The sequence below is a fragment of the Tachyglossus aculeatus genome, chromosome 17, assembly GCF_015852505.1.
Source record: "Tachyglossus aculeatus isolate mTacAcu1 chromosome 17, mTacAcu1.pri, whole genome shotgun sequence".
NCBI classification, from domain to species: Eukaryota; Metazoa; Chordata; class Mammalia; order Monotremata; family Tachyglossidae; genus Tachyglossus; species Tachyglossus aculeatus.
The window spans coordinates 13305145-13319652 of NC_052082.1; the positions used below are offsets into that span (position 1 = coordinate 13305145).

General features: G+C 47.4%; 1 protein-coding gene across 1 annotated transcript in view; it reads right to left on the reverse strand.

Moving 5' to 3' along the window:
- SHROOM3 (shroom family member 3) overlaps positions 1 to 14508 on the reverse strand; it is an 83674-nt gene that overhangs the window by 35155 nt on the left and 34011 nt on the right. The window contains exons 6-7 of the mRNA XM_038758789.1: positions 10157 to 10269; positions 8842 to 8973 (exon numbers count right to left, since the gene is read on the reverse strand). Of these exons, the coding sequence (XP_038614717.1) occupies positions 8842 to 8973; positions 10157 to 10269 (245 nt within the window). The remainder of the gene's footprint in view (positions 1 to 8841; positions 8974 to 10156; positions 10270 to 14508) is intronic.

Below are 14508 nucleotides of genomic sequence, written 5' to 3' on the forward strand. Positions count from 1 at the left end.
GCTGTCCTGGTGTGACCCTTTTTGGTGGTATTTGTTAAGCGCTTATTATGTGCCGGGAACTGTACCATGTGCTGGAGAAGATACAACCTAATCAGGTTGGACACAGCCCATGTCCCATATGAAGCCCTCCTCAAAAATCTCCAGTGGCTACCAGTCAACCTACGCATCAGGCAAAAACTCCTCACTCCCGGTTTCAAGGCTGTCCATCACCTTATCCCCTCCTACCTCACCTCCCTTCTTTCCTTCTACAGCCCAGCCCGCACCCTCCACTCCTCTGCCGCTGACTTCCTCACTGTGACTCGTTCTCGCCTGTCCCGCTGTCGACCCCCGGCCTGGAATGCCCTCCCTCCGGACATCCGCCAGGCTAGCTCTCTTCCTCCTTTCAAAGCCCTACTGAGAGTTCACCTCCTCCAGGAGGCCTTCCCACACTGAAGCCCCTCCTTCCTCTCCCCCTTCCCTACCCCCCGCCTTACCTCCTTCCCCTCCCCACAGCACCTGTATATATGTTTGTACAGATTTATTACTCTATTTTACTTGTACATATTTACTATTCTATTTATTTTATTTTGTTAATATGTTTTGTTTGTTGTCTGTCTCCCCCTTCTAGACTGTGAGCCCATTGTTGGGTAGGGACTGTCTCTATATGTTGCCAACTTGTACTTCCCAAGTGCTTAGTACAGTGCTCTGCACACAGTAAGAGCTCAATAAATACGATTGAATGAATGAATGAATGAAGCTCACAGTCTGAATCCCCTTTTTACAGATGAGGTCAATACCATAATAATTATCAGAGAAGCAGTGTGGCCTAGTGGACAGAACATGGGTCTGGGTGTCAGAAGGACCTGGGTTCTAATCCCTGCTCTGCCGCTTGTCTGCTATGTGACTGTGGGCAAGTCACTTTACTTCTCCGTGCCTCAGTTATCTCATCTGTAAAATGGGGATTAAGACCTTGAGCTCCATGTGGGACAGGGATTGGGTCCAACCTGATTAGCTTGTACCAACCCCAGAGCTTAGTACAGTGCCTGGTGCATTAGTAAACGCTTAACAAATATCCCAGTTACTATTATTATTATTAGGTCACGTAGCAGACAAGTGATGGAGCCAGGATTAGAACTCAGATCCTTCTGACTCTTAAACTCGTGCTCTGTCCACTAGGCCATGCTCTTTCTTAGGGAAAGGGCTAGCTGGAACCTCCCTTCCAGCCCCGAATGAGAAGCGGGCCATTTGTTCTACTCTTGGAGAAGGGCAGAATTGGGGAAAGGGAAGAGGAGAAATCGCTTGCTGGCAAAATGCTTTTGATAAAAATCAGAAGCATTTCCTTTAATTGCCCTCTAGTCGCGTCAGCGGTCTCCCCCGCACACCAAAAATGATACCATCTGCAGAAGCAGGCAGGGTGCTTTTATAAAGCTTCCAGCAGGGCAGCTTCGGCTGCAAATCTCTGGCACTAGAAGAGGAAATTCAACAAGCTGGTTGGGCCTCTTTGGCAGCTACGAGTGGCTGCTTGGTTCTGGTTAAGAGAGGCACTTTCAGGGTGGCAGGGCAGACTTTCTGTCCAGCCCAGGGGCCACCTGGGACTCTGTCTCCACTGTCTGCTCCAGGAGCCCGGCTGACTGAATGGTGTTGACAGAACCAGTCTGGGTTTATCGTGGCCTAAGATTGAGGCCTAGAATGTCAGCCTCAGTCCTTGAGAGCCACTCCCTGTTCTGTGAAGGGTCTAGCTCAGAGCCCCTTCAGGGGTGCTGCAGATGGGGTATTGCTAATTCACCAGCTGGGTGGGGGCTAGGGCATTTTCATACTGATGCTACCCTGCCTGGCCCAGAATGTTCCAGGAGAATTTGGGCACAGAGGTTTGAGGAACTGTTCCTGTCAAAGGTTTGCTTGGGAGAGAGGATTGGGCACTCTGAGCAGAGAAGCAGTGTGGTCTAGTGGAAAGAACATGGGCTTGTGAGTCAGAGGACCTGGATTGGGGGTGATACAGAGACCACTAACCAGTGCACAAAGAGCTTAGAAGCAGAGGGTGATGGGAGGGAGAACAATGAAGGAATTTGGTTGTTTGCTAGTGAATCAGTTTTATTCACTCTCCAGATATGCACTGATGATGATGGCATTTGTTAAGCGCTTACTTTATGCGAAGCACTGTTCTAGGCGCTGGGGAGGATACAAGGTGATCAGCTTGTCCCACGTGGGGCTCACAGTCTTAATCCCCATTTTACAGATGAGGTAACTGAGGCACAGAGAAGTTAAGTGACTTGCCCAAAGTCACACAGCTGACAATTGGCGGAGCTGGGATTTAAACCCATGACCTCTGACTCCACTGAGTCACGCTGCATTCTATGTGCTGGGTTGGGGGTTTCTGGACCTTGGGGGTGAAGGTTACTGAGACCCTGATTTTTCCAAGCCCGGTAGCAGCAGCGAGCATGCAGTTGGGTGGTCCTGGGTTTGGGAACAAATCGAGCTGGGTGGCAAGCCCGGTCCATTTGCCTCCAACTCTAAACTGGAACTGGGCTGTAGACACCAATTTGGTTTCCGCATTTAAAAATCCGATCTGGGATTTTAAGGTAATCCGGCCTCGAGCGCTGTTCTCGATCAGGGTCTCGCTGACGCCATGCTTTCTGATCCTTGGCAGCAGTTTAAGCCCCGTCTCCAAGAGACACCGGAGAAGCAGCGTGGCTCGGTGGAAAGAGCCCGGGCTTTGGAGTCAGAGGTCATGGGTTCAAATTCCGGCCCCGCCAATTGTCAGCTGGGGGACTTTGGGTGAGTCACTTCACTTCTCTGGGCCTCAGTTCCCTCATCTGGAAAATGGGGATGAAGACTGTGAGCCCCACATGGGACAACCTGATTACCTTGTAACCTCCCCAGTGCTTAGAACAGTGCTTTGCACATAGTAAGCGCTTAATAAATGCCATTATTATTATTATTATTATTATTATTCTTGGGGGCTGCTCAAAGAGGGTTCCAGCTGCCCGCCTCCACCTCCACCCTGCCAGAAGCTATTCCCTCCTGGAACAAGAAACTTCCAGCTCCTTCTTCCTTCCTCGACTCCAGGCCTCTCTTGCTGTCCGAAATCAATTGATCTATTGTATTTATTGAGTGCTGCTTACAGTATGCACATCCGCACATCCACCAAGCTAGCTCTCTTCCTCCCTTCAAGGCTCTACTGAGAGCTCACCTCCTCCAGGAGGCCTTCTCAGACTGAGCCCCCTCCTTCCTTTCCCCCTCCTCCCCCTCCCCATCTCCCCACCTTACCTCCTTCCCCTTCCCACAGCACCTGTATATACGTATATGTTTGTATGAATTTATTACTCTATTTTATTTGTGCTTACTTATTCTATTTATTTTATTTTGTTAATATGTTTTGTTCTCTGTCTCCCCCTTCTAGACTGTGAGCCCACTGTTGGGTAGGGACCGTCTCTATATGTTGCCAACTTGTACTTCTCAAACGCTTAGTACAGTGCTCTGCACACAGTAAGCGCTCAATAAATACGATTGAATGAATGAATGAAAGAAGATGCAGAATACTGTACTAAGCACTTGGGAGAATACAATATGACAGAGTTGGTAGACACATTCCCTTCCCACAACGAGCTCAGAGTCTACAGGGAGAGACAGACATGAATACAAAGTCACCAAAGCCTGGCTGCCGGGGACAGAGTGGCTAGGGAGAAGCAGCATGGCTCAGTGGAAAGAGCCCGGGCTTTGGAGTCAGAGGTCACGGGTTCAAATCCCAGCTCCGCCAATTGTCAGCTGTGTGACTTGGGGCAAGTCACTTAATTTCCCTGTGCCTCAGTTACCTCATCTGTAAAAGGGGGATTAAGACTGTGAGCCCCACATGGGACAACCTGATCACCTTGTATCCCCCAGTGCTTAGAACAGTGCTTTGCACTTAGTAAGCGCTTAACAAATATTATTATTATTATTATTATTATTATTATTATTATTATTATGGAACGACCAGACCTAGACTCCTAGAAAGCCAGGGACACAGGTCCATGCTGTCCCTCTCCCTGACCCTTTATTGTGTTCTTCCTGATTTTGCTTGTATCCACCCCAGCACTTTTTCTTTTTAATGATATTTGTTACACGCTTACTATGTGCCAGGCACACTACTGAGCACTGGGGTAAGTACAAAATAATCAGGTTGGACACAGTCCATGTCCCACATGGAGCTCATAGTCTTAATCCTCATTTTACAGATAGGGTAACTGAGGCAAAAAGAAGTGAAGTAACTTGCCCAAGGTCAGGTCACACAACAGGCAAGTGACCGAGCCGGGACTAGAACCCAAGTCCTTCTGACTCTTAGGTCTGTGTTCTATCTACTGTACATACCCCAGTGCTTAATACAAGGCTTGTCACATAGTAAGTGTTTAACAAATACCACAATGATTATGATCATTTTGTCAATAATCTATTATGTTGTAATCATCATGCCTTCTTATTGTTGTTGTTATTATTATTTCCTATATGACCTGGCTAGTGGTGGGTAGGGTGGGTGGGTAAGGGGGCTAGAAACCCTCTACTTAAGTCTTCATGAATGCCACCCTGCAACATCTTGCCTTTCGCCTGCCACGGGGGCAGAGCCAGGAGAAAACCAGAGCCGATTAGTCGCTCTTGGCTGGCGTTGCCAAGAGAACTAGAGTCCTGGAATGCAGAGGGAGGGGTAGGGTGTCTCAGAATTGGTCCCTCCCCTATTCTTTCCCGCTTGCTCCAATTTCACGCCACTTCCCTTTGAGGAAAGAGGGAATCTGGGAGAAAGGAAAAGCCCAATTTCCCTGTGTTTTTCTCTTCCAGGGGCTTTTTTTTGGACCCGGGATGGGCAGAAACTGTCCCTCACTTGACGGAATGGCTGAGCTGGGCAAGAGTCTAGACAGTGGCCATAGCTGGTCTCCTGGTCTCCTGCATCTTGGGAAATGGGTAGAGGAGTCTGGGTTGGGGAGGAGGGAAAGGTGTCTTTCTCTTCCAGCACTCTGGCTGGTTTTTGTCTCCTGTGGACGCTGCAGTAAACAGCTAGGAAAGGCGAGTCCCAGGAGCTCTGAAGAATAACAATAAGACTGATTGATCACGTCCAGCCTGCTCTGTCTTTGAGAAATGTCAGTACTATTAATAATGCAGAGCACCTTCATTTTTGTGAAGCACTTTCACATCAGTTAAGGTACTGCTGTGAGCCTAGTGGCTAAAGCACTGGCCTGGGTCAGGCCTGGCCTCGGAGGCCTTCCCAGACTGAGCCCCTTCCTTTCTCTTCCCCTCGTCCCCCTCTCCATCCCCCCATCTTACCTCCTTCCCTTCCCCACAGCACCTGTATATATGTTTGTACATATTCATTACTCTATTTACTTATTTATTTATTTTACTTGTACATATCTATTCTATTTATTTTATTTTGTTCTATTTTTATTTTATTTTATTTTATTTTGTTTGGTTTTGTTCTCTGTCTCCCCCTTTTAGACTTTGAGCCCACTGTTGGGTAGGGACTGTCTGTATATGTTGCCAATTTGTACTTCCCAAGCGCTTAGTACAGTGCTCTGCACACAGTAAGCACTCAATAAATATGATTGATTGATTGATTGGGTATCCATAGGACCTGGGTTCCAATCCCAGCTCTGCCACTTGTCTGATGTGTGACCTTAGGCAAGTCATTTCACTTGTCTGTGCCTCAATTACCTCATCTGGGGATTAAGACTGTGAGCCCCATGTGGGAAGGGGACTGTGTCCAACCTAACTACTTTGTAGCTACCTCAGTGCTTAAAATAGCCTCCAGGACAGAGAAAGTGCTTAACGAATACCACAAAAAATAAAACAAACAAGATCTTGGAAACTCCCGTGCTGGCTGGTTTTGCCTACTGGCTCTGGAAAACACTGTCCTTCACTGGGTTTTGAGAAAGAGCGTGGCCTAGGGAAAAAGCCCGAGCCTCGGAGTCGGAGGACCTGGGATCTAAACCCGGCTCTCCGACTTAACTGCTGTGTGGCCTTGGGCAAGTCACTTAACTTCTCTGGTCCTCAGTTTCCTCATCTGTAAAATGGACATTTAATTTTACTCCCTCCTACTTAGACTGTGAGCCTTATGTGAGAGAAGGACTGTGTGCAGCCTAATTATCTTGGATCTACCCCAGCCCTGAGTACAGTGCTTGGCACATAGTAAGCGTTTAATACCATGATTATTACTATAATTATTATTCTGTCTGACCAGAAAGCATTCTCTCTCTCCCATCCAGAATGCCGCCTATCTGAAAAATGAGTAACAAGCAGTTCCCTACTCTCTGTGCTTTTGCGGTATAGGCTTAGTGGAAAAAGAATAGTACTGGGAGTCAGGAGACCTGGGTTCTAATCCCAGCTCTACCACTTGCTGTGTGACCTTGGGTGAGTCACTTAACCCCTCCGACAGCTTTCTCACCTGTCAATCATTGGAGAAATGCTTGTTCTCCCTCCCTCTTGAACTATGAGCCACATGTGAGCAGCATGGCTCAGTGGAAAGAGCACGGGCTTTGGAGTCAGAGGTCATGCGTTCAAATCCCGGATCTGCCAATTGCCAGATGTGTGGCTTTGGGCAAGTCACTTAACTTCTCTGTACCTCAGTTACCTCATCTGTAAAATGAGGATTAAGACTGTGAGCCCCCCTTGGGATGACCTGATCACCTTGTAATCCCCAGCGCTTAGAACAGTGCTTTGCACATAGTAAGTGCTTAATAAATGCCATTATTATTATTATTATGTGAGACAGGACTATCTCAACCTCACCCTCCAGATTGTAAACTTGTTATTGAGAAGGGAAGGTGCTTACTACTTCTGCTGTATTCTCCCAAGTGCTTAGTAGAATGATTGAGAAATTGTGTTTGAGTTGATTGTATCTTATCTACTGCAGCTCTTCGTAAGCAATTTCACAAATGCCACAATTATTAAAGTGAGTAGGCAGCCATAACCTATCTGCCGAGGAGCACTGTGGTGTAGTGGGAAGGGCTTGAATCTGAGAGTTAGGAGCTTGTGTTCTAATCTCTCTGTGCATCGGCTTTCTAGTCTGTAAAATGGGGATATCTGTTCCGTCCACCTGCTTGGCTGTGAGCACTGTGCGGAACAAAGACTGAGCTGTATCAGATTAACTTGAATTTGCCTCAATACTTGACCTGGTATTTGGCACATATTAAACACTTAATAAGTTACGTAGCCATACATTACATAATTGAACTTTGCTCAGGGTTTCAGCTTCCCCATGACTTAAGACGATATGTAGCACCACCCAACTCATGATTCTTGTATAGTGGCAACAGCATGCTTAGAAAAGCCAAAAGATGACTGCCCTCCTCGTGGTCTAATTTTTTTATAGTATTTGTTAAGCATTCATTCAGTCATATTTATTGAGCACTTACTGTGTGCAGAGCACTGTACCAAGCACTTGAGAAATACAAGTCGGCAACATATAGAGACGGTCTCTACCCAACAACAGGCTCACAGTCTAGAAGGAGACTATAGCACTTACTATATGATGATGATGGTATTTGTTAAGCACTTACTATGTGCCAAGCACTGTTCGAAGCACTGGGTAGATACAAGGTAATCAGGTTGCCCCATGTGGGGCTCACAGTCTTAATTTTAACAGGGAAGCAGCGTGGCTCAGTGGAAAGAGCCCGGGCTTTGGAGTCAGAGATCATGGGCTCAAATCCCGGCTCTGCTATCAGCTGCGTGACTTTGGGCAAGTCACTTCACTTCTCTGGGCCTCAGTTACCTCATCTGTAAAACAGGGATTAAAACTGTGAGCCCCCTGTGGGACAACCTGATTACCCGGTAACCGCCCCAGTGCTTAGAAAAGTGCTTTGCACATAGTAAGCGCTTAACCAATACCATTATTATTATTATTATTATTATTATTATTATTATTAATCCCCATTTTACAGGTGGGGTAACTGAGGTGCAGAGAAGTTAAGTGTCTTGCCCAAAGTCACACAGCTGATAAATGGCAGATCTGGGATTAGAACCCACAACCTGTGACTCCCAAGTCTGTGCTTTTTCCACTAAGCCATGCTGTTTCCACAGTGACTTGTCCTAAATCATGCAGGAGACAAGCGGCAGAACTAGGATTAGAACCAAGGTCCTTCCAACTCCGAGGCCCATGCTCTATCCACTTGTGTGTCTTCACATTGTCTATCTTTCATATAAATGTCTGTCTCCCCTCTAAACTGTCAGCTCCTTATGGGCAGGGAATGTTTCTGCTAATTCTGTTGCATTGTACCCTCCCAAGCGCTTAGAACAGTGCTCTGCACATAGTAAGTGCTCAGTAAATACAATTGATTGATTGATTAGGTTGAGGCTACGCAGAAAGGATTTTTTTTTGGATTCTTTTGAGACTGCATCTTCAGGCGTTGGCACTGATTGGCCTGAGAGACTAGCCAGTGTCAACAGCTACTTTGAGGGGTTTGGCTGTTCCTTGTAGACCCCTATGTTGCCTCCAGACTACTTAGACTCTGGAACTCCTTGAGATCCATTAAACACCTGGGAAGGCACCCAGGAGACAGAATCTTGGAGCGGATACCACAGGCCTGGAAGTTATGGGTTCCAATCCCAGCTCTGCCACTTGTCTGCTGTGTGGCTTTGGGCAGGTCACTTCACTTCTCTGGGCCTCAGTTACCTCATCTGTAAAATGGGGATTAAGACTGTGAGCCCTATGCGGGGCAGGGACTACCATTATTATTACTACTAAACTTAGGTTTTGCCCCAGGCAGATTTAGACAAAAACTGAACGTTTTCCTCCTGGAAAATTCCTGTAGAGCAGAGTCTGCCTGAGCAGATATGGCCAGGCCAGGGGGGCCCAGCTGGGAAGTGAGCTTGCATTAACACAATCTTTAAGTCTTTTACCTGTTCTTCTGTCGTAGTTTTACAGCTCCTGACCATGCTGCTCTCTTCTGCTGGGGGTCATGGCCAAGGAGCCCTGGGCCCAGGGCCTGGGGAACCGCAGTCTCAGCAGGCTCCTCTTCGAGACGCGTGTCCCTGTCCAAAGAGACAAACCAGAACCTCAGTGAAGTCAGAGTGGAGGATTGTGCAGGCAGTGATGATGGAGTGACAGGTTCACAAGTTCCCAGCAAGGAAAGCTCACTATTTGCAACACTTCAAAGGTACAGACTTGAAGGGGAAGGTGAGAAAGAGGAGGGGAGAGAGAGAAATAGGAGAAATGTTTCTTTTTGTAGTATATAGAGTAAATATACTTCCTGTACTACTGGAGGGCAATCGACGGCCAGTGGTTTTCCACAACGGAGAAGAGCGTGGTCTAGTGGATACAGCATAGGCCTGGGAGTTGAAAGGACCTGAGTTTTAGTCCCAGCTCTGCCACTTGTCTGCTGTGTGACCTTGGGCAAGTCACTTCTTTGTACCTCAGCTACCTCATCTGTAAAATGGTTATTAAGACTGTGAATCCCATGTGAGTCCCTGTCTAAACCAATTTACTTGTGTCTACCCCAAAGCTTAGCACAGTGCCTGGCATACAGTTAAGCACTTAACAAATCCCACAATTACTATTATTATTGTTATTTTTAATAATCCACCTGAAGGGGCTCCATCTCAGCAGGTGTCACCTGAGCGCCTAGGAGAATGGCTTCTCTGGGATCCCAACATTGCCGGAGGGGAAAAAGATCAGCCCTCAATTTTTACAAAACCTCCGAGTGTGTTGGTAACTTCCCCATTCTTTCCCAAACCACAATCTTCGGTTCGTCACGCCTTGCCCAACGGGTGGATTCAGTGTCATGAGACAGCTCTGAATTAAGCAGTCTAAGCTGCCCCACAGACTGTAAGCTTACTATGGGTAGGGAATGTGCCTGCTATATTATAATAGTTGTACTCTCCCCCAAGCACTTATTACAGAGCTCTGCACAAAGAAAGGACTCAATAAATATGATTGACTATCTTCTCTTCCTGCTCCCAGCCCCTACTCTTGGGCAGGAAGAGGTGGCAGAGGAAGTGGCAGAGGAAGTAGAGAAAGAGTGGGTAGAGGAGCAGAACCACTGTGGTGGCAAGAACTTCCATGGATTCTCTAAAGTTGGGCCTTTCTTGGCCTCAGAGAAAGTGTGATTCTGCCTGTGGCATAGTTCAATTTGGGGCACTGAGTTTTCCCTATCACCTGGGAGCTCTGGAGGGGAAGAGAGGAGGAATCCTAGGACAAGGTTGATGGAACAGGCACGGGTATTCCAGGGCACAACCTGGCTGGGAGCTGAAGTCGATTCCAGGTTCTCTGCCTCTGTGGACACAGGCACTCTTCCTCCCTCCCTCTGCCCCCCCCCCAAACAGACCTTCCTGCAAGGAGGTGGGCCCGGTTAGGGGGTGGGGGAAACATGGTCATTTGGGAGAATTCACTTCTTTGGAGGAAATGGGTTCCTCCCAGAATCTGGCAGCAGCTGAGGAATCAAACAGAAAATGAGCTCCCTCTCTTGATCGAGGGGTCGGGGAGAAGGGGGTGGGGCTGAAGAGGGGGGGTCTAATCCTTCTTTGCCCAGGGGGATTACCGGGGCTTAAGAAGACACTCACATGCACTTTTTTTTCAGTTTGTGCCAACTGTATTTGTGTCCACAGTATCCAGGATTCGTTCTGCTTTCAGGTTAGATAATGGGCATTCCATGCTCTTTAAATGCTTCCAAATCTCAAACCTAAATGCTCTAACCTTTGTTGCTCTCCTACCCCGTTCTCTTTCCCCCCATCCACTCTTTCCCTCTCTCCTTCTCTACTCCTTCCCTCTCCCCCTCCCTCCACACTTTTCTCCAGCTGCTGCCACGGATTCTTTCAGTTTGACTCCCGTCTCTAAGAAGCACCCAGAAAAAGTACAGCCACTATGGCCAGTCAAGCCCGATTTAGCTTTGCTAGGGGCTCAGGGCCCAGAGATGAACTAGTGGAAGGTGGGGTGGGGGGCGAGAGGGAGGGGACACTAACTGGCTATCAGTGTTCTAGGGCTGGGGATGAGCTGAGTAGACCAGTAGGGGCCACGGAGAAAAGGTTCATGAGGGGAAACAACACTCTGGCCAATCTCCAGATGTCCCAACCCCCTTGGGGACAATTTGGCTTTCAGCTACTGTCCATCCTGGGTCGGGCCTGTGTCTGAGCAGCAAGCAAGCTTCCTTCCCTCTTGTGTTCTGGCGTATCTCCCTAGGTAACTCACATCAACTCAATTCAGTTGTATTGAATTGAGCGCTTAATGTGTGCAGAACACTGTATTAAGCACTTGGGAGAGTACAATATAACAATAAACAGACATATTTGCCTGCTGACATCTAGACCTTTGGGTATTTGGTATTTGCCCCACCCTCAACCCCACAGCACTTATGTGCATTTTTTTTAATGGTATTTGTTAAGCACCTACTATGTGCCAGGCCATAAGCCCTGAGGTAGATACAAACTCATTCATTCATTCATTCATTCAATCGTATTTATTGAGCGCTTACTGTGTGCAGAGCACTGTACTAAGCACTTGGGAAGTACAAGTTGGCAACATGTAGAGACGGTCCCTACCCAACATCGGGCTCACAGTCTAGAAGGGGGAGACAGAGAACAAAACAAAACATCTTAACAAACTAAAATAAATAGAATAAATATGTACAAATAAAATAAATAGAGTAATAAATCCGTACAAACATATATACATATATACAGGTGCTGTGGGGAGGGGAAGGAGGTAAGGTGGGGGGGATGGGGAGGGGGAGGAGGGGGAGAGGAAGGACGGGGCTCAGTCTGGGGCATTCAACTAATCAGGTTGGATGCCATTTACGAGGTCTGGGGCTCATTCTTTGTTTTGTTGTCTGTCTCCCCCTTCTAGACTGTAAGCTTGTTCTTGGGTAGGGACCGTCTCTATACATTGCCGACTTGTACTTCCCAAGTGCTTAGTACAGAGCTCTGTACACAGTAAGCACTCAATAAATATGATTGAATGAAATTCTTATTCCCCATTTTACAGATGAGGTAACTGAGGCACAGAACTGGCTTGCCCAAGGGAACACAGCAGACAAGTGGTGGAGCTGGGATTAGAACCCATGTCCTACTGATTCCAGGTCTGTGCTCTATCCACTAGGCCGAGCTGCTTCTCTGTACATATCTGTAAATTATATATTGTACATTATTTATATTTATGGCTGTCTCCCCCTCTAGCTTGTTGTGGACAGGGAACATGTCTACAAACTTTGTTGCATTGTAATAATAATAATAATAATAATAATAATGGCATTTATTAAGCACTTACTATGTGCAAAGCACTGTTCTAAGTGCTGGGGAGGTTACAAGGGGATCAGGTTGTCCCACAGGGAGCTCACAGTATTAATCCCCATTTTACAGACGAGGGAACTGAGGCCCAGAGAAGTTAAGTGACTTGCCCAAAGTCACACAGCTGACAATTGGCAGAGTGGGATTTGAACCCATGACCTCTGACTCCAAAGCCAGGCTCTTTCCACTGAGCCACGCTGTACTCTCCCAAGCACTTAGTACCATGCTCTGCATACACTAAACACTCAATAAATACCACTGACTGATTGACTGATTGATAGGTGCATGGCCCAGGGTAGGGAATAGTCTGGCTTGTGGAAGATAATGTCATTGTTCCTGGGTCTGCTCCCTGACACAATTCCCGAACTTATGTCCATATCTATAATTTATTTATATTAATGTCTGTCTCCCCATCTAAACTGTAACCTCTTTGTGGGCAGGAAATTTGTTTACCATTATATTGTACTCTCCCAAATGCTTAGTACAGTGCTCTGCACTTAGTAAGTGTTCAATAAATACAATTGAATAATTGAATGAATTCCTGACTGACTTCCTGACCCTCTGTCTGATTCATTCATTCATTCAATCATATTTATTAAGCGCTTACTGTGTGCAGAGCACTGTACTAAGCGCTTGGGAAATACAAGTTTGCAATAAATAGAGACGGTCCCTACCCAAAAACTGGCCTGCTGACTGACCCACTCTCCGGCCTGCTTCCTCTTTCTTTTGCAGGGCAACAGCTCACTACTAACTACTACTGACTACTCTGCACGCAGTAAGCGCTCAATAAATATGACTGACTGAATGAATACTATACAACAAACCACATTTACTGGACAGCTGAGAGAAGCTGTCACCTCCTGGTGACTCCTGACCATTTCTCACTCCACAAGCCCAAGCCCAATCTGAATATCCCTTTCCTCTTGCTCATGGCTCTCTTCCAGACAGGTGACCGAGAGCAGTGCAGAGAGCGGGGGCTGACCCGCCTGTCCCTCTGCCTGGGCCTTGTGTCTGTTTATTGTTATATTGTACTCCCCCAAGCACTTAGTACAGTTTCTACACTGATGACACCCAAATCTACATCTCTGCCCCTGCTCTCTCTCCTTTCCTTCAGGCTCCTGTCTCCTCCTGCCTTCAAGACATCTCCATCTGGATATCTGCCGGCCATCTAAAACTCAATATGTCCAAGACTGAACTCCTTATCTTCCCTCCCAAACTCTGCCCTTCCCCTCACTTTCCCAGCACTGTTGATGGCACTACCATCCTTCCCATCTCAAGAGCCCGCAAACTTGGTGTCATCCTCGACTCCGCTCTCTCGTTCACCCCTCACATCCAATCCGTCACCAAAACCTGCCGGTCTCACCTCCGCAACATCGCCAAGATGTTTCCCTTCCTCTCCCTTTCCTCTCCATCCAAACTGCTACCCTGCTGGTTCAATTTCCCATCCTATCCCGACTGGATTACTGCATCAGCCTCCTCTCTGATCTCCCATCCTCCTGTCTCTCCCCACTTCAATCTATACTTCACGCTGCTGCCCGGATCATCTTTGTGCAGAAACGCTCTGGGCATGTTACTCCCCTCCTCAAAAATCTCCAGTGGCTACCAATCAACCTACGCATCAGGCAAAAACTCCTTACTCTCGGCTTCAAGGCTGTCCATCACCTCTCCCCCCTCCTACCTCTCCTCCCTTCTTTCCTTCTCCAGCCCAGCCCGCACTCTCTGCTCCTCTGCCGCTAACCTCCTCACTGTGCCTCATTCTCACCTGTCCCACCGTCGACCCCCAGCTCACATCATCCCCCCTGGCCTGGAATGCCCTCCCTCTGCACATCCACCAAGCTAGCTCTCTTCCTCCCTTCAAAGCCCTACTGAGAGCTCACCTCCTCCAGGAAGCCTTCCCAGACTGAACCCCCTCTTTCCTCTCCCCCTCCTCCCCCTCCCCATCCCCTCCGCCTTACCTCCTTCCCCTCCCCTCAGAACCTGTATATATGTTTGTAGATATCTATTACTCTATTTTACTTGTACATATTTCCTATTCTATTTAATTTTGTTAACATATTTTGTTTTCTTGTCTGTCTCCCCTTCTAGACTGTGAGTCTGTTGTTGGGTAGGGACCGTCTCTATATGTTGCCAACTTGTACTTCCCAAGCGCTTAGTACAGTGCACACAGTAAGCGCTCAATAAATATGATTGAATGAATGACTTCAGTGCTTTGCATGCCATAAGTGCCTAATTTATATGATTGAATGAATGAATTAATGACCCACCCACATGGCTCAGAGGAAGAAGGGA